General features: G+C 38.4%; 1 protein-coding gene across 1 annotated transcript; it reads left to right on the top strand.

Annotated features, from left to right (window-relative positions):
* The first annotated feature begins 193 nt into the window (after nt 1-193).
* neto2a (neuropilin (NRP) and tolloid (TLL)-like 2a) lies at nt 194-17962 on the top strand. Its single transcript, XM_082162168.1, has 9 exons — nt 194-538; nt 6122-6178; nt 6520-6654; nt 8113-8361; nt 9545-9592; nt 9854-9981; nt 10635-10863; nt 14037-14150; nt 15076-17962. Exons 1-9 carry the CDS (start codon nt 529-531, stop codon nt 15771-15773), a joined length of 1668 nt encoding a protein of 555 aa, XP_082018294.1. The 5' UTR covers nt 194-528; the 3' UTR covers nt 15774-17962.
* Nucleotides 17963-18262: the final 300 nt, after the last annotated feature.

Below are 18262 nucleotides of genomic sequence, written 5' to 3' on the forward strand. Positions count from 1 at the left end.
GTGTCTAAAACGTCTCAGTCAAAAAGCAGACTACATTACAGTAAATTGTATAAATAAATCAATTCTCTAGATGCTGTGTCCGTGGCGAATCACGTCACCTCAACTTGACCGCGCTCTCCGCGTCTTCCGTTCACGAACTGCGCATGCGTACATGCTGCTCATTCAAGGGAGCAGCGCCCGAAGCTCAAATGAGCCTCGTTTAGTGCGATCACCTCAGTTCAGCCCGAGACTCCCACAGACGCGCGTCTCTCCCCGGACTCTCCGCGACGCCTGTTTGAATGGCCGTACACTGCATGTGGATTTACAAAGCACATTTCTCAACAGGATTATAAACTCATTTACAACTTGTCAGGCAGACTTTATGTGCGCGTTCTTCGTAAGGAATAAGGTGGTTTCTTTACATCGTGAGGAATGGGATTAACGAGATCGAAGAAAAGTTGGGATTTGCAGGTCTAGTAAAATGGAGAGATAAAGCTCGCCTACAGAGCTCACGAAGGCAGACGCAGCGGTAATTCACAGCGAGTGGAAATGCACAGAGGTGAGTTTCAACAAACATTTATTTATTTATACCGTCTATGACAACACAGCGCGATTTGGTCCTTTACGGTTGTTGCTACTGCAACAAATGTAGCTCAACATTCACAATATAGAGCCGCGTCTAACAAGTTTTTCAGGGATAACCATAAATCGCGTCGCCACCTACAGGTGTGCTTTTGTTTATTGGCAATATCTGTCCAAGAAAATCTGGCTACTCAATTCCTCTATGCGTTATTTGCTTCGTATTCATTTAACCATTTGTCATTTGTATGACAGGAATTATTTTATTTTTATTTTTATTGTCATTGTTAGCCAGAAAAAAAATTTAATTTGCACGTTAAAAACTGTATAGTTCCACAAAAGAAGGCGATCGAGTTGCATAGATTACTGCAGCGTCTCGTGCAAGTTCGCCGCGTGCAGCGCGTGGCATTTGCAGAAGCAGCGCGAGAGTGCTGAAGTGACAGCTCCCGCGCGTGCCACAGCTGGAGCACGAGCTGCTGCCCACACTCATGACCCTCTCCACCGATGAGCGGGTCTGCGAGATTCAACTGAATCTATATGGGGGAAAGTACTGAGATCCAACTCCCTATTTGCTAATTAAGTCAGACCACTGCAAACAAAACAAAAAAACGGGGTAATGCTTTGTATGGCATTTTTCGTTCATGTACATTACAAATCAATATATTAATATCGCAATAGCCTATACAAATCACTATAATTTATTTAGTAGTATAAATAATTAGTAGTACAAGAACTCTTCAGAATAGCAAACTGTTACAAAATATAATTATTTTGGCAACATGTTGTTCATTAGCATTTTTCAATCACAAGGCAATATGAACACTCACTGTCATGTAAAATGTGACCACGTCTTACCCACGAAGATGAAAAACAAGTAATCTCCTCACCAATTATGTTTTATATCAATATGCCAAATGATGGCCAAATTTCACACTAACCTAAATTAATTTTCCCTCAACTGCTCTATTGAATTACAACCAAATAATTGTTGATTCTGCATATGTCCTGTATACTGTTTTTCCTATAGCGAGATGCGTCTGTGACAATTAATGCAACTGTTTATTTTAGTATTATTCATTTATTTTTTTAAGTGTGGCCTTGGAGTAGGCTAAGTCAAAATTACAAACTGAAGGAATAAACTCAGCATTCATAAAGAAATGGAAGAGAAATACAGTACTTGGCATAAATATGAGTAGTTCGGGGCATTTCTATGCGGCGGGTAAATCTTTGACACCTGTCTTTAATTTAAATTACATTAATAGTTCATATGCTTAGTGGAAAATAGCTGAATCTGTTTGATCAGTGACAGCTAGAATAGAGTTATAATCGAGTGAGAATAAAGTTTCCCCCCCTTCGTGGAGAGATCTGTTTTGGTGTTTTTATGGACACACTGCTCAAATAGGATACAGGCCTCTTAACATTTTACCGCTTCGTCCCATGGGGCTCATCCCAGATGTGTGTTCATTTGAAACCAGACAGCACGCAAGACAATTCATGCAGAAAATCGGATCCTACGTGAGATGTGGAGCCACTATTGCCTTCCTCATTTTGAGGACAAAACTCGGTTTAATTCAGCTCTAAAACTTTCATTATGCATGTTATATTTGCGTTTATCTTCACGTTGTGTGCTATGTAAAAAGATCCCTGGTTGATCTCATAATATACATCACTTAAGATAATCGATCCCAAGAGAGATATATAACTTAAGTTCATCTTTCACTTGTGACTCTGAAATATCTTAATATTTTCTTTTCTCCACTCACTGAAACATACGATTCTGAGCGGCGTGTTTTATCAGACGGAGATTGTCGTGTTTGACTTTTCTTAGCCAAATGTGCATTTGAATTTTTAGTTAGCAAATTAATCTGCGCTGATATCAACTTTTTATTTTTCTTCATCCAAACACTTTAGTTTTATGTGATATACATTTAAGCATATAACAAATATAAATGTATAGGCTAGTATAATCCTATGAGGATTCTGATGAATAATGCTGGTGCAGCGCGTGTACTGTTGCTATGGTTCCTTCCTTGTCAGGTCAAAATAGGCAGCCTGACCTTTGTAGTCACAGATATGTTTGAAAACCCAGTCGAAACGATATTTGCATTAAAAAAATGTGCTTTAAGCCCCCAATGGGGATCCCCTAATCCCATATTTATTTACATATATTTACAAACATACACTGCCCGGCACAAAAGTATTTCGGCATTGCCAATACAAGATTTTGACCAAAAACTGATGCACCTCTTGATGGAAATAACATTACAACATGTATTTCCATCAAGAGTTGCATACATTTTTGGTCAAGATCCTGTAATGGCAATGCAAGAGTCAAGCACTCTGTAAAGTCTACTCCAGCTCATACTAAAGACTTTCAATGAATTTAAGGCCTGAACTCAGAGGTGCCAATTCATGTGTGAAAAAGATTATTCATGCTCCCTCCCAACCATTCTTTCACAATTTGAGCCTGATGAATCTTGACATTGTCATCCTGAAATATGGCCATGATGTCTTGGCTACATGGTTGTTTAAGAAATGAAAAGCTAAACACTCCATCAATTAGGGTTAGAAGAACTGTTGCCAAACATATAACATGCTAACATAATAATCACTGCAATAATGATCCAATCATTGCCTCTTAAACATTTGCCTTTTAAATCCAAACAGCAACTTTTTATTCAGTAAAGTAGTAAAGTTTTCGTTCATTCGAAGACTGTGCCCTCCGAATGTCGTATTTATCGTCGAGACACATTTCAGAAAAGTAACCATTATAAAATGTTCTGTTTTTCCTTGTGAGACCTAAATGACTGTAGTTTCTTTTTTAATTTGCAATAGTTGTCAAAAATATCAAATTTTTTATAGCGATTTTCATATCGATACTAAAATATCTGAAACGTTCCAATATTCATTTCCCGCAGTATCAATATTCGATACACCAGTAGCTGCTGCGCTTTCACAGTCTCTCTTCTCTCCGAGAGGTAGTTGACACACACCTGCCTCCACTCACTCACTCATCTCATTCGCTCCGGTTGAATAGTTTTGGTGTTACAGGGCATGAATTTCGGCATATTTTTACTCATTCCCACAAGTGTCACGCTCACACCCAAAGTGCGCGCACATAAAGCCGCCTCTCAAAAAGCTCGCAACTATCAAATTAAGTTCTTTTTCACGGATTATTGTGCTTGAACGGTCAAATACACACAAAATTATATCAAAGTGCCCATCTTGCCGAGTATTAAGCAGTCGGTTATGTCTTAAGTGAACGTAAACAGTTAAGAAAGAAAACGCATGTGTATTTGTATATTAGATCCTTGTGTTCACTCTTAAAGGGACAGCAGCCTAAAAAACCTGCTCCCTTCTGTCATTAATGTTCATTAATGACAACAAGACAAAAACAACAAAAGACAGAGAAAATTACTTACTGCTGATTATCTTTTGTAGCTTTATTTGTAAGAATTAATCTGTATTTATTTTTTTGCAATGAAGACTATTACATTATTTTACATTTGATTACTTTATTACATTGTTAGAACCACCTGAAAAACTTTAAGCACTGTTTATTTCATTTGTATCTTTGTTCTTTTGTATTTATTTTTGCTACTAGCCTACATGTAATTTATTTATTTGTTCTCATATTATTACTGACTATTTACTTGTCTTTTTTTATAAAGTCAGTTTGAATTAAGCTTCCTTGTGCTGTGTGTGAGCTATTGTAACAAAATTGTAAAAACACAAATGCATTAAGTGAGCAAACATTTAGGTGACATAATTGTAATGGTAGGCTAAATGATCAATGTTTATATGTGAATAAAAGCCTAAATTAAAATATATTCATTATATAAAGTGATTGTGTCTATTCAGAAGACTTGGATTAATCCACATGATTCATATGGATTACTGTTACAATGTGTTGTGTACTTTTTTAAGCATGAGAAATGGTTGGACAAAAACAATTATGAGATAATATAAAAATATCTATATGGCAGTATATATGGCAGTTTTTCCCCATGGTATCGAATATCGAGATTTCTCAAGGTATCGTATCAAAGTTAGAAATTCCAGTATCGTGACATCACTACTTTTCAATGTAGGTTACTTTTCTGAAATGAGACGGTCTCAATGACGAAATCCGGCAGATGCCACCTCCAGTGGGCGCAGCCTTCGAAGCGCTCGGGAACAGTGTACCTGGTTACCATAGTACATGAATTCCTTGTAGAGCAGTCAGTGTCGGACAGTGCATTGACATAAGAAGGCCTACTGTCATTGCTTTTATTACTTACTTTATTACTTAAACATCACACATCAATATATATCACACAAAAATATTTTTGGATTAAAATGTCTTGACGATCATCTAACGACACTGGGGCGCCAAAAGACAATTCTGATTATGCAACGTCTTTAAACCTCTCAAACAGACTGCTCCCCTTAAAATGAATAACAGACAGTTATGGACAAAGACTTTCACAGACTTTGATGACGCATTTCCATAGTCATTATTAACAATGTACATCTAGCAACGTTTATTTTTTTTATATATTTTTTTTATATCATACATTTTTAGATTGCTGTAAATTTGTCATCTTCCTTCTGACTGCCATAATCAAATTTGCTATATTCTCCCATTCACTAGTATAGAAGTTTACCCATATATGATGACTTTCGCTCATGAGAACCCTGGAAATGGGTCCATTTGATTTAATTTGCACACTTGCTGTTAAATGTGTAGCAGGATGAAAGCTGAGGCTCGCCGCTCTTGACATAATGTGCTTGTGGCTGTCTTCAGCTGAATCTTTTCATACTGAATGAATGGCAAATGACTGGTCTGAAAGTGATGGGTTTTCCTACATTCTTAGCACGAATTCAGTGACCAACAACTATAAACACACACTTGTGACGGCTCATTGCTTTATTTTGCTGTCTAGGTAATTAATTCTCACACAATCCAGAAGGAAATAAATTAATATTGCATCATAATTAAATCAACAATGTAGCTGTGCATGATATTTTGTCACTTAATTACAAATTTGCAAGGCAAGGGTATCTTGGACCATCTGGCCTTATGTCAGAGATGGGCGTCAAGTGCAAGATGTTTTATGACATGACAAGGATCTTGAACGACAGTTTGCTAGATTTATTCCTGTCCTGATGCGAGGCTTGGAGAGTAATAGAGGAGTTTGGGGTGATCAATGTGCTCATGTCTGTGTGCCCACATCGCCCCTGGCCTTTGCCTCCGCAGTCTGCACAATGAATCAGTGCTGGCTTTGGGCAGACGTTTTCAGACAGAGAGACACAAGACTGGATCAGTCAGAAAAGATTTATAGATTATGTGCTGCTGTAGTTTTTAAGGTTCTCACCAACATCACATTTGTCTGAATCCGAGTTTACTTCAGGAGTCGAATGGCCGTTTTGCAGTACTGATACAGTATTTCCCAGTGTTGTTGTATACGGTTGATCTGAGCACAGTGTCAGATGAAGGACATAATTGTGGCTAAATGTGATGTCACATGCCCTACTTTTGTCTGCTAACATTTGACATGCTCTTGCTCACTCTTGTTTCCAGCCTGGGTTCTCCTCATTGTAATAGAAGAGGGATTTGCCCTGGCGCAGAAAATTAAAGGTATTACTCACACATTATCACACTCATATCTGAATTGTCAACTGTGACAGTCCTATCTGTACACATATTTTGCACTGGGCTTGCAGAGGGTTTATGTGCAGCTTATTTTGCTTTCAATTTCTCAGCAGTTTGTGGGTAAACTGGACCGTAAATGTAGAATGTTTCAATTAAAAAAATGCAAAACAAATGCTTCTTTTCAGTGAGCCCAGGGTTCTTTGTAAACTTCAAATAAAAATGTGACAATTCTTTGTCAAATCAGTTTCTAATTCTATGGTCAGTGACTATTCAAGCAACTGTTAATGACAGTGAGCTGTATTTCTTTTCCATATCTTTTCTCACAGAGAATGCGGGTGAATCTCTATCAAACGCTGAGCAGTGCGGCCAGTGGACCCGGAATATCAATGGAGGGCTGTTTACATCTCCTAACTATCCTAACTCCTATCCACCCAACAAGGAGTGTATATACATCCTAGAAGGTAACCTCCCTAAAAGCAAATGAACGAAGTTTCTCCGGCTATTCTTCAGCTGTTAGATGTCAGACTGACAGGAGCTGTTAATGACAATGTGATTGATGTCTCCCTCAAGTTAATGATGTTTACTAATATAGGAGTGTTATATTTTGCCTCTAGGAACTTCTTCTCTTCTCTTCATGGTATACAGTTAATTATATTCTCTTAACAACATCATATCTGCTAGTGCATCTCAGTATAACTATACAAGTGTGAATAACACAATTTTGTCCTGGCATAACAGAATTTCAAGCAGTACAAGAGCGCCCCCTGTCGACAAAGCAAATATATTCAAAAACAATCTGACAGCATGTCATGTATTTATTTATTTTTTATCTTTAAACCATAATTTTAAATGAGCTGTTAGGCTATTGTGAGATCAGTGTAATAAGCATTTTATTTATTGAATTGTTTTTATTTATGTTGAAAATACAGCTTCTATCGGCTTCATGAACACTTTTGACCTTTGCTGCTTACTGCCACTTCAGACCAACAAATAAGATAACTTAGCTAGAGTATGAACATTTTAACGAACACTTGAATGGGATGTAGAAAGAAATGTACATGGTTTAGTCTAGGTTTAAATAAGCTTCCATGTTAACCAATGGCCAAAATCATCCTAATTCACCTTGTAACTTAAGTAATAATCCTATGCATATTTATATGCCTTTACATGCAGAACAGAAAGACGATTTTTTTTTTTCTTGATAAATGACTGTATTTTGTGCAGAGTCTGTGGTTTTAATGCAAGCTGCAGCAAATTCAGCTGAACAAACCTAAATCAGCAGTGACACTGGTTATTTGTTTCAGAGACTGATATGATTATGGTTGTTGTGCCTCGAGCAGGTGACCTAAATTCAAATTTAGTTAGTGGATAGTGGTTGTTTCATTGTACTACATGTTTGCGCATTTATTGTACATCACAAATTTGAGATTACTGTGGACATTTCTGTATTCGTCTTAATAAATCAAAATTAATTCAAATGAAATGTGCATTGGAATGTAATGGTCTATCAAGATCTTTCAACAGGGTTATGAAAGAGAGTTTATCCTCAATTGTAGTAGACACGGGATATAATGTGGATGTGACATCTGTATTGTTCATTTTGATAAATATTCCCTGTGTGTGTGTGTGTGTGTGTGTGTGTGTGTGTGTGTGTGTGTGTGTGTGTGTGTGTGTGTGTGTGTGTGTGTGTGTGTGTGTGTGTGTGTGTGTGTGTGTGTGTGTGTGTGTGTGTGTGTGTGTGTGTGTGTGTGTTTGACTGGCGTATTATTACAATTGAACAATGTAGTATTATTGTATTTCTCATTTTCAGGAATAGGCAATGGGTTCCTCCTGCACAGGTTACAGTGTCACATACTCTACAGTTTATATAACAAAATATAATGATTGCTCTTTCATTCTCGACTCCCTCTCTCCCGCAGCTCTCCCTCGGCAGAGAATTCAGCTGGCCTTTGACAAAACGTACTATATCGAGCCGTCCTTCGAGTGCCGCTTTGACCACATTGAGATAAGGGATGGTCCCTTTGGTTTCTCCCCTATCATTGATCGCTTCTGTGGGCCAAAGAGTCCAGGTGTTGTCACCTCCACGGGCCGCTTCATGTGGGTCAAATTCATCAGTGACGAGGAGCTCGAAGGCTTAGGCTTCCGTGTCAAATACACTTTTATAGCAGGTAACCCTGACGGTCATTGTGATTAAGGCGTGTTCCTGGAACAAGCATCTCTTGTTGATCCTGGAACAACATTCCTGTCAATAAACCCTAAACCTATCCCTAACCCCTAAATCTATCCCTACCCATAATTTATCCCAGAAATCAGAGGGAAATGATAGGTGAATAAGAATGGTATAGAAGCCCCTAACCCTTGTTGTAAGCCTATACTTGACATAAACTGTAAACCTATCCCTCAAATCTGATGTTGATCCAGGAACTTGTTTTACATGGTGAAATCACGTTCACCAACCCGGACAGTGAAAGGAGGAAGTTTTGTATATTTGAGCTTGATAACCAAATTCATAAATGCATTCTGAATTTAAATAGATAGCCTTGATGCTCTGGACCTTGTAAAGAGTCCTTGCTCGTCTCTTCTTAGGCCTGTTTCACACTGCAGCATTGTTTATCTGTCTGGCGTACTTGATGTTTGTTCTACACGCAGTGATAAACACACAAACAGAACTTTGTATTCAGTAAATGCTGCACTTTGAGATTTAGATCCCATTTCATGCAGATTAATTACCTTCAGATATAAATGTGATCATCCTTCTCATGTAAATTAGATTTCTCAACAATCAAGCTTGTAATGATTTTCAGTGGCCAACTTCTGATAAGTATATTTACATTTACACTATTATACACAGTAAAAAGTGGAAACCTGCAATTGTTGCCTTAAGGAGCTATTTCTACCTTATCTAATCATTTAGTGTAATTTAGGTTGATTCATTGATGTTACTTTTTGCTTGAATAAAATCTATTAATTAAAAAAATATATTACATGACGTACATTTTTTAGGGTAATATGTTTTCAGTGTAGGAAACATTAATGCAAGCTTGCTGTTGTCGCTGTTATCTATTATCCCTATACTTTGAATACAAATACTTCAACTTGATTCACTGGATTTTTAGGCATTAAAATTCTGGGCAAGATCTTTTTCAGATGCAGTAGATTTAAGAGTTTCAGATGTTCTGTGTGTTTAAGGTCAAATAAGAGAAACACTTAATGCTGCCTATTAGATCAACTGGCAGATCTTTGCACCGCAGCACCCTCGGCTCTCTTAAACTGGATTTTATTGCACGTTTGGAGCATGGGATTTCCAGTGTGTGCAATCTGGGTAATACGATATCTGTCTTATCATTTCAGACCCAGATTTTCATTTGCACGTTGGTGGATTGTTAAATCCAATTCCAGGTAAGTCCCTCAATATTTTCACCCCCCAGTTCAATTCCATCTGAAGTGCTTTCTATTCTCTGCGGCAGGCTATCTGCGACTGACATCCTCTCTCTGTTGGTCTTATGCTGCCTATCTTGTGTCTCTTGTCAGACTTTCCATTTCTGTTTTCTCCAAAGAATAACTCTATTTGCCTCCAATTTGCAGTCAATGCTTCTTTTTGCCTAATTTCTCTCTCCACTGTATTTCCTTGCATCCAATTCCAACCTTTTCCTACGGCAGATTGCCAGTTTGAGATCAGTGGTTCAGACGGAGTCATCCGCTCCAGTCAGGTGGACGAAGAGGATAAAATAAAAAATGGAGACGCGTTGGACTGCATCTGGACCATCCGTGCCCTTCCTCAGTCCAAGGTGACCCACTTGGCCCCTCCTTACTTCATCAAATCAGATGACCCTGCTCTTCTGCCACGGGCAGATATATGAGCACCTTAAACCTGACGAGAGGCAGGAGGCCATCAGGCTCCCGACCCTTTTTCTGCTGAGAAAACTTTTCAAGGAGAGCTCAAATTAGCAATGCAGCAGCAGCAAGTATTAGTCCAATGATGCAGAAATGGCTGTAGAGCCGAATCAGCAAGTACTAGGAATAAGACTGAGGAAGAAAAACGGCATTAAGATGGCCCAGGGATTACACGCTTACCTGCGCTAAGCAGACCGGAACACTTAGCAGGCTAAAAAAACATCCCTGAAGAACTTGGCAGAAGAGTGAATGATTACAAAGCATAAAGATAAGTAATTAGAGTTGTGAGGAGAAACTCTTTTTGAGAATCTTTTTATGCCTGTGTCTTTAAGAAAGCATAGCCAGGAGCTTTTTTTTGTTATTCTTGGTAAGCAAGCAGTCCCCATAGATCAGGTCAGTTCACTCTGTGTCAGACTAAAATGCAGCAGTATTTTCCATTCTGCTCGAAATTCCTTTTTTGCAAATCGCTGTATTCTTTCTTGTCCTGTTTGAGTCAGCATTTTGCAGAATCTAGCTGATGCACTTAAAGGTTGCTTCATCCCTACAGATATACCTTCGCTTCCTTGAGTACCAGATGGAGCACTCAAATGAGTGCAAGAAGAACTTTGTGGCCGTGTATGATGGCAGCAGCGCCATTGAGAACCTGAAAGCCAAGTTCTGCAGCACGGTGGCCAATGACGTGATGCTGGATACTGGCGTGGGCGTCGTGCGCATGTGGGCCGATGAGAGCAGCAGACTCAGCCGTTTCCGCATGCTCTTCACCTCATTTGTGGATCGTGAGTATAGACGTTCTTAATGTTAACTCTTTCCCCGCCAAACACGGAATTCTCTGGGGTTTTGTGTTTTTACTGTAATACGCTAGGAGGCGCTATGACACATCTTCTGAAGAAGTACTAAATCTCCTGATCAAAGCACATGCAAAGAAGTTGCAGAAACAAGCGATATTATATGTAATCATATGCATATGAAAAATAATGCCATCACCAACATTTACTCTATTAATGTTTTGATCATTGTTCTAAATCCGATCCCGATTTTCGTGATTTTTCTCAGCTTTTTGCTAAAAATTTTACTTTTTTTATGAAACATACCCATATTCAAATGTTGATTAAAAAAAGCTAGCAAAAAAGCTAGCAGATGGTCTGTTCCTTCTTGTGATATATTGCATGTTCAGATATTCATACAACAAAATATTCTGGGGGCCATGACATTTTTGTGAAAATGATCAAAAACGCTGGCGCTGGCAAGTTTAAAAAAAACGCTGGCAGGAAAAGAGTTAAATTTACAAGGATGGACATACAATTTTGGTTACTAATACAGAATGACATAGACAAAGTGAGTTTCTAACAATATACAAATCATTAAAACTTAGTGAAGCCTATTAATGGCCACTTGTACCATTGTATTGAGAGAGTTATACATTTTTTGCCCATATTTCCTGGGCAAATCAGTGGCTTTCATTGTGCTAGAAAGTTAGTATGGATGGATTTGACCTGTGGAGAAGTCTGTGCCACGTCAGCTAGCAAAAAAAAAAAATAGTTAAAGCCAGCAGGCTGGGTAGAAACATCATTTATATTTCATTTTGTTATGTGCTTTAGGCAGAGTCTTCCTTTCCAGGATTGCAAGTCTTCTGCTAACCGCAGTATGAAAACAGCAAGAAAAACAAAGAGAGCAGGACAGTTCCCCAGATTATAATGTGCCAAATTTCATTATGATTTAAATTCCATTAACATAAAAACTTAATATACTATGAGAAAATGCTGCTGTACATCTCTATTTAACTGCTAATATTGTTAACTGTCAACACTCATAGTATTCAACGTCTGTATCCAGAGACATTCCACCTTTTAATCCAATATGAATTTATCTTGCAGAAATGGAAATCAGCTCTTTTCAAGCATGTAAGTTCATCAGAAACATTGCTCGAAATGTCAGAATAAAGATGTTGAGTAATAGACTGAAATTCGCTATGATCCATGGGAACTGACTCTAACCTGTTTTGTCATTTAAAAATTGTCCATTTAAAAGAGTGAAGTTAATTAAAGTAATCTCTGTAGAACGAAGTAATATCAAAAAGCCAATTATTCGCCCAACCTTTGCGTAGGAAATCAAATAACAGGGCTATAGTGTTGCACATTTCTCATGCTAATGGATCAGTCATGATGGAAAATTGAAAGTTATCTGCTGCTGCTGAAAAGAAAGAAAACACTAAATGAAGCTTTACTTCATGAATTAGATGGTGGGTATGGATGATATATCAAATTTTTTCACCCTTTGCTTTTCAGGACAGTGGCTGCTTAAAGGTTGTATGCAAATTACTGAAAATTACCATGGAGCAAACAGATATTTTTCCTCTAGTCTGTAATACTTTTAATAAATGCCAGAATAATCATAGGAATTAATTGCAGCATTCAATGTCAACTCCATCTGAATATTAATCTTGCTCAGTGCAAAAGCTGTGGCAGTGGCAAATGCAAATGATTTTCATCACAGTGTTTGTAGGACTGTTGAAAGCCTTGCAGCGCTGTGAATAGATTGACACAGCCAAGTTGTTTGGATTAGTTGGTTCATTTAATGCCTTCACTACCATCTTGGCAATGAGCAACACTTTCACTTTCTTCTTTTCCACTGCGCTTTTCAAAATATCATACAAGCTCTGCACTACCGTAGATTTGTCCTATTACCATCAGAATACACACCAATTAGAGACACGTGCTCGAATTTAAGTTTGTGAGCCAGGCCAGGTGCCACAAATACATTATCAGTTCAAAAGTATGGGGTCAGTAAGATTTATTAATGTTTTTGAAAGAAGTCTCTTATGCTCACCAAGGCTGCATTTATTTGATCAAAAACACAGTAATATTGTGAAATATTATTACACTTTAAAATAACTGTTTTCTATTGTAATATATTTTAAAATGTCATTTATTCCTGTGATGGCAAAGCTTCTTTACTTCAGTCTCCAGTCACATGAACCTTCAGAAATAATTCTATGCTGATTAGATGCTTTCTGGCTTTCCTGTAGCTCAAACAGTAGAGCGTTGGCGCTTGCAACGCCAAGGTCATGGGTTCGCTTCTCAGGGAAAGCCAGAACTGATAAGAATGTAAATGTGTACCTTGAAATGCAATGTAAGTCGCTTTGGATAAAAGCGTCTGCCAAATGCATGAATGTAAATGTAAATGCCCAAGAAACATTTATTGTTATTATCAATGTTGAAAACAGCTGTGCTGTTAGTATGTGTGTTGTTTTGTGGAAACCGTGATATATTTTGTACATCTTGTAAGGAACATTTTGGTACTGATTTTGGTAGTTGTTAGTGGCCATTGTTGGAAGGCAAGAAATGTCTTACAATTTTGGAAATGAGCACAGTATCAGTATAGTGGGAGCCTGGAACTGTTGCCAGTAAATGAAAGTTGCAACCTCTTCAATCCTGTGTCAGAAGCACTTAGTCACATAAACTGGACGATTTTTTCCCTCCCCCCCAAGCAGTTGCAATGAGGACACTAATGTAGTGGTTGGGTTTTTTGGCATAAAATGGAGGCCGAGGGATGAGGCTGTGCAGCTAGAAGAGAGCGACACGATGAGGAGATGAGTGTCAGGGTTTGCAGACACAGCCTGAAAGATTCATCCCCAGAGATCAGCACTCACCTTCAATTACAAGCTTATCTCCCCCTCCTTCTCTTTCCAATCTTTGTTACCCTCCGCTCTGACTAGCATGCTAAGCGTTCGTTCAGTCAAGAGCTTCATGGCAACTTGGCCAGATGGGCTTTGTGATGGCTGTTGGATTTGATTTATAGTGTTGTGCTCAACACCCGCTACACTGCCTGTGGCACAGGCATGAGGCGCACATTTCTGCAGACGGCCGCTGACGCCCTGCTATGAGAATAAAGAGCTGCTGTTGCCTTGTTTTTAAGAGATTTCATCTTCTTTATCTCTTCTGTTTTTCAGCTCCCTGCTCCAGCAGCACCTTTTTCTGTCACAGCAACATGTGCATCAACAACTCACTGGTGTGCAATGGCGTTCAGAACTGCGTCTACCCCTGGGATGAGAACCACTGCAAGGGTGAGTTACTGCACAAACACCAGCTCCTGCTCCCTCAGTCACCTACCGCCTGGAACTACCGCCAATCTCCATTTAATGTGCTGTTCTTCTCTAAACAAAACCATTGTATTTTTATAACAATATTTAATGTATTTGTTGTCAAATATCAAACTTTCTTATGTTGACCAAGGCTGCATTTATTTGTTCAAAAAATACAGTAAAACAGAAATATTGAGAAATGTTTTCATTTATTATTCCTGTAATGGGAAAGCTGAATTTTCAGCATTATTGTTCCAGTCTTCAGTGTCAAATGATCCTTCAGAAATCATTATACTGATTTGATGCTCAAGAAACATTATCAATGTTGAAAACAGTTGTGCTGCTTAATATTTTTGTGTAAACAGTGATGCATTTTTTAAGGATTCTTTGATGAATAGAAAGTAATTTTTCACAGCATTTAAACAGCATTTATTTAAAATATTCTTTTAAATATCTTTAGTGATAAATGCATCCTTGCTAAATAAATGTCTTTTTTTATCTTACTGACTCCAAACTTTTGAGCTGTAGTGTCTTTAACTGCACATTTTTTTACAAAATTGAAAAGTAATTGATTCATTATACCATTTAAACCGATTCCTTCTGAGTCTTTTTGACCAATCATGTGTTTGCAAATTGCAAATTGCTGGCTGTATGTTTGTTGTTGTGTACAACTATCAATAGACAATAGACAATTATTTTGTGGCATTTTCTTTGTCCTCACATTCACTTTTGGGCAGCAAACTTGGGTGAAATGTAATTTCTTCATTTAGAAAAACAATTCTGAATATGAATCAACTTCTGCTGCTTGTAAATGTGCTATATAAATAGATTTTGACTTGACTCTTTTATGTCTCTTTATACAGTTTAAAGTTTATTTGACTAAAAACTCTTTTTATGTCCACCTCAGAGAGTAAGTCCAAGGGACTCTTTCACCAAATCACCAAGACGCATGGCACGGTTATCGGCATCTCCGCTGGTGTGGTTTTGGTCTTGCTCATCATCTCCATCCTGGTGCAAATGAAGCAACCCCGTAAGAAGGTAGTGGCCCGTCGGCCGGCGGTCTTCAACAAAGGCGGCTTCCAAGAAGTCTTCGATCCCCCCAACTATGAGCTGTTCTCCCTCCGCGACAAGGAGCTGTCGACAGACCTGGCCGAGCTGTCGGATGAGCTGGACGGCTACCATAAGCTGCGGCGCTCCTCCACCATGTCCCGATGCATTCACGAGCACCACTGTGGTACGCAGGCCTCCTCGGGCGGCAGCATGAAGCAGAGTCGCACCACGCTCAGCTCAATGGAGCTCTCGTACCACAACGATTTCTCCAAGCCACCTCCCATGAAGACCTTCAATAGCAGCAACACCGGCACCTACAAGAAGAGCTGCTACGGCTACAAACAGACTCACGACTGCGCCGAGCAGGTGATCGAGGACCGCGTGATGGAGGAGATCCCCTGTGAAATCTACGTGAGGGGTGGGAGCGTAGGAGGGGCTGCTGGCAGCATCGGAAGCGGCTGCGGGAGCATTACTATCCGTAACCATGGCAACGCTCGTCCCAACGCCACCACCGTGGTGGACCCAGGACAGCGCTCCATATCTATGGACTTCTGAGATGGCGAGGGAGAACGAGACCACCCTGACCGCCACCACCGACTTTGTCCTGCATTGCTGTTTTTAATGCACGGGCTCCAGTGCCGTATATAGACAAGCACGGAGTGAACAGACTGTACACGGACAGACAGATAAGAAGACATATGGCTGGCTATTTTAATCTATGTAAATTTAAAACGGAAGATAAACAGTATGTAGGTTTTGTGTTGTTGCTTGACATTAACTCACATTTTGCATCATTTGATGCTGTGGATAACTCAAATTATGAACTCAAATGAAGATGACTGTCATTATTATGAACTGAAGTCATCTTGTGGTCAAAACAAATCCCTACTGTATCCTTAAGAGCCGTTCACACCAAGGGCTATAATGATAACGTTTTAATAAGCATCCTAATTCTACGAGAATAGTGAAGTCGACACCACAGCTTTAACGTTGATGACACAGAGGAACGATATTTTTTGCTAATGAACAATAAAGCATTGACTGCCAATCAAAATCCACTGAAATTTAAAGAGCTCAAGCATTTAAAGAAGCAGATGACATAACTGCAGCACGTGCTTATAATAAACGTTATCGTCTGTTGGTGTGGATGCTAATAATGTTATCATTATAGGTATTGTTCACACCGTGCCTAAACCAGACAGGATAAGACAGGTTTTCTTCCACTGAAAACAAAAATGGCATGTGGCATCAGAACACATTTGATGTTTAATATGCAGCTGTGTGGACCAATGACACTGTACTATGGGTGGAGCTACGCAACAAAGCAAGTGACAAAAAGAGAGATCATGAAAAAAATGTGTGACCTAATTGAATTCTATTGAGAATTTACCGCTTTAAAACGCTATGGAGAAAGTCAAACATGATCTAAAACCGCCACATACATTAGAAAGCTTTTTAAGCTACTCATGAGTCATGACCACCTTTACTAGAATTTATCACGTTTTGTTGTTGGCCTATTTATTATGGTAAATTTTGACTTGTGATAACTCCTCTAAAACTTGTTTTAGTATTTATAATAAAAAAAATCACTATAGATTTATATTACAACTGTGGCATGTTGTAGCTATAGTTTCTAAATATGAAGGCAACTGTCTTTCATAACAAATGCTATAATAAAAAAGAAATTTTTGTCAAAATTGGCCTAAAGCATTGGTAATGAGGAGCCATCACTGGTCTTACCTGTTATTGTAACAAATGCTACGGTTAAACAATCACAAGAACTATGGAACATTTTCATTAGGTCAAGTTAGAATCAATGTGTAAAATGTGTTCTAATGATGACTGATAGGAAGAAACTGGATCTATTCCAAAAGATGACAGATGAAATCATTAAGAGTCTGATGGACTGTTAAGGAGTAGGAAATAAACTATTTCAATAGAAGAATAGAAAATGTTACGTAAAGTTAGTTTGACTTCCAATGGCACTTTGAATTAGAACATTCTGTCAAACTGATAAGGTTCCTGGTGCTTAAATACAATAAAATACATATATAGCCTATCCTACAAGTAATTGATAACTAGCCTATTATTTTCTGTATCAACCAACTTTGCATGTGTGGATGATACCACAAAAAAAGCAATTTTTCAACAACAACAAACATTTCAAACCAAAACTGTGCCCTTGGTCTTGTCGCTAGTTGCTTTGCATGGTCATAGCTGCTTAGCACAACAACCAATGTTTACATGGAAGACAAATTATTCAGTGTTTGTTTTAGGCACGGTGGATAAGAGGAACAAGAACGACTACTATTACCACAGCATACACAAACACTGACCTGATTTATACATTTTGCCATTGGTTTTTAAGAGTTGCTTTTGAGCTTTTGTTTTAAGCAAATTCCCCGTGTGGACTTATCATTGTGTCTCAGTGGCCATTAAAGACCACAGCACATATGTTATATGTTCTTTAACCTGTAAACATACCATTTTTGGAGGGTCAACCTATCCATTACAAGCTTCAGATAAAGTGTGGAAATTGTAAATGATGCTTACACCTTTTGTATAGAAATTATTCTTTTTGTTGTTAAATAAGTCAAAATAAGCAGGAATATATTTTCTAACCAATATATGTTGTATATCAAATTATACTGCGCTTCCATTTTAATCATAACATGAATAATTGTAAAGATGTTGATGTGAGAGATGTGCAGTTACATTTTAATAAAATTACACCACCTAACGTATCTTTGATTGATGTATGACGTGCAACAATAACTTTGCAACCACAAAATTATTATCAATCATCCAGCATGCAGATCTCATCTTATTTCCCTTAGAGTCTACATAGCTATCCTTCAGTCAGTCCAAGATCACCAGTAATAATATTTTATTATTGTCATTACTGAACATGTCTACATACTGAGAACATGCCTTTCATCTTCACTGTCATTTCATTTTCTGTTCACTTATTTTCCTTTAGTCCTCTCCCAGTGTCCATCTCCCTGATCTGTCATGTTGAATTAGACTGCAGGAGCACTCAAGGC

Source organism: Leuciscus leuciscus (genome assembly GCF_965113295.1).
Source record: "Leuciscus leuciscus genome assembly, chromosome: 2".
NCBI classification, from domain to species: domain Eukaryota; kingdom Metazoa; phylum Chordata; class Actinopteri; order Cypriniformes; family Leuciscidae; genus Leuciscus; species Leuciscus leuciscus.

Excerpts from the sequence above, each read along its gene's own strand:
- neto2a (XM_082162168.1), top strand. Across the intron at positions 8,362-9,544 it reads CAAATACACTTTTATAGCAG|ACCCAGATTTTCATTTGCAC; the intron begins GTAACCCTGACG and ends TTATCATTTCAG. Across the intron at positions 9,593-9,853 it reads ATTGTTAAATCCAATTCCAG|ATTGCCAGTTTGAGATCAGT; the intron begins GTAAGTCCCTCA and ends TTCCTACGGCAG.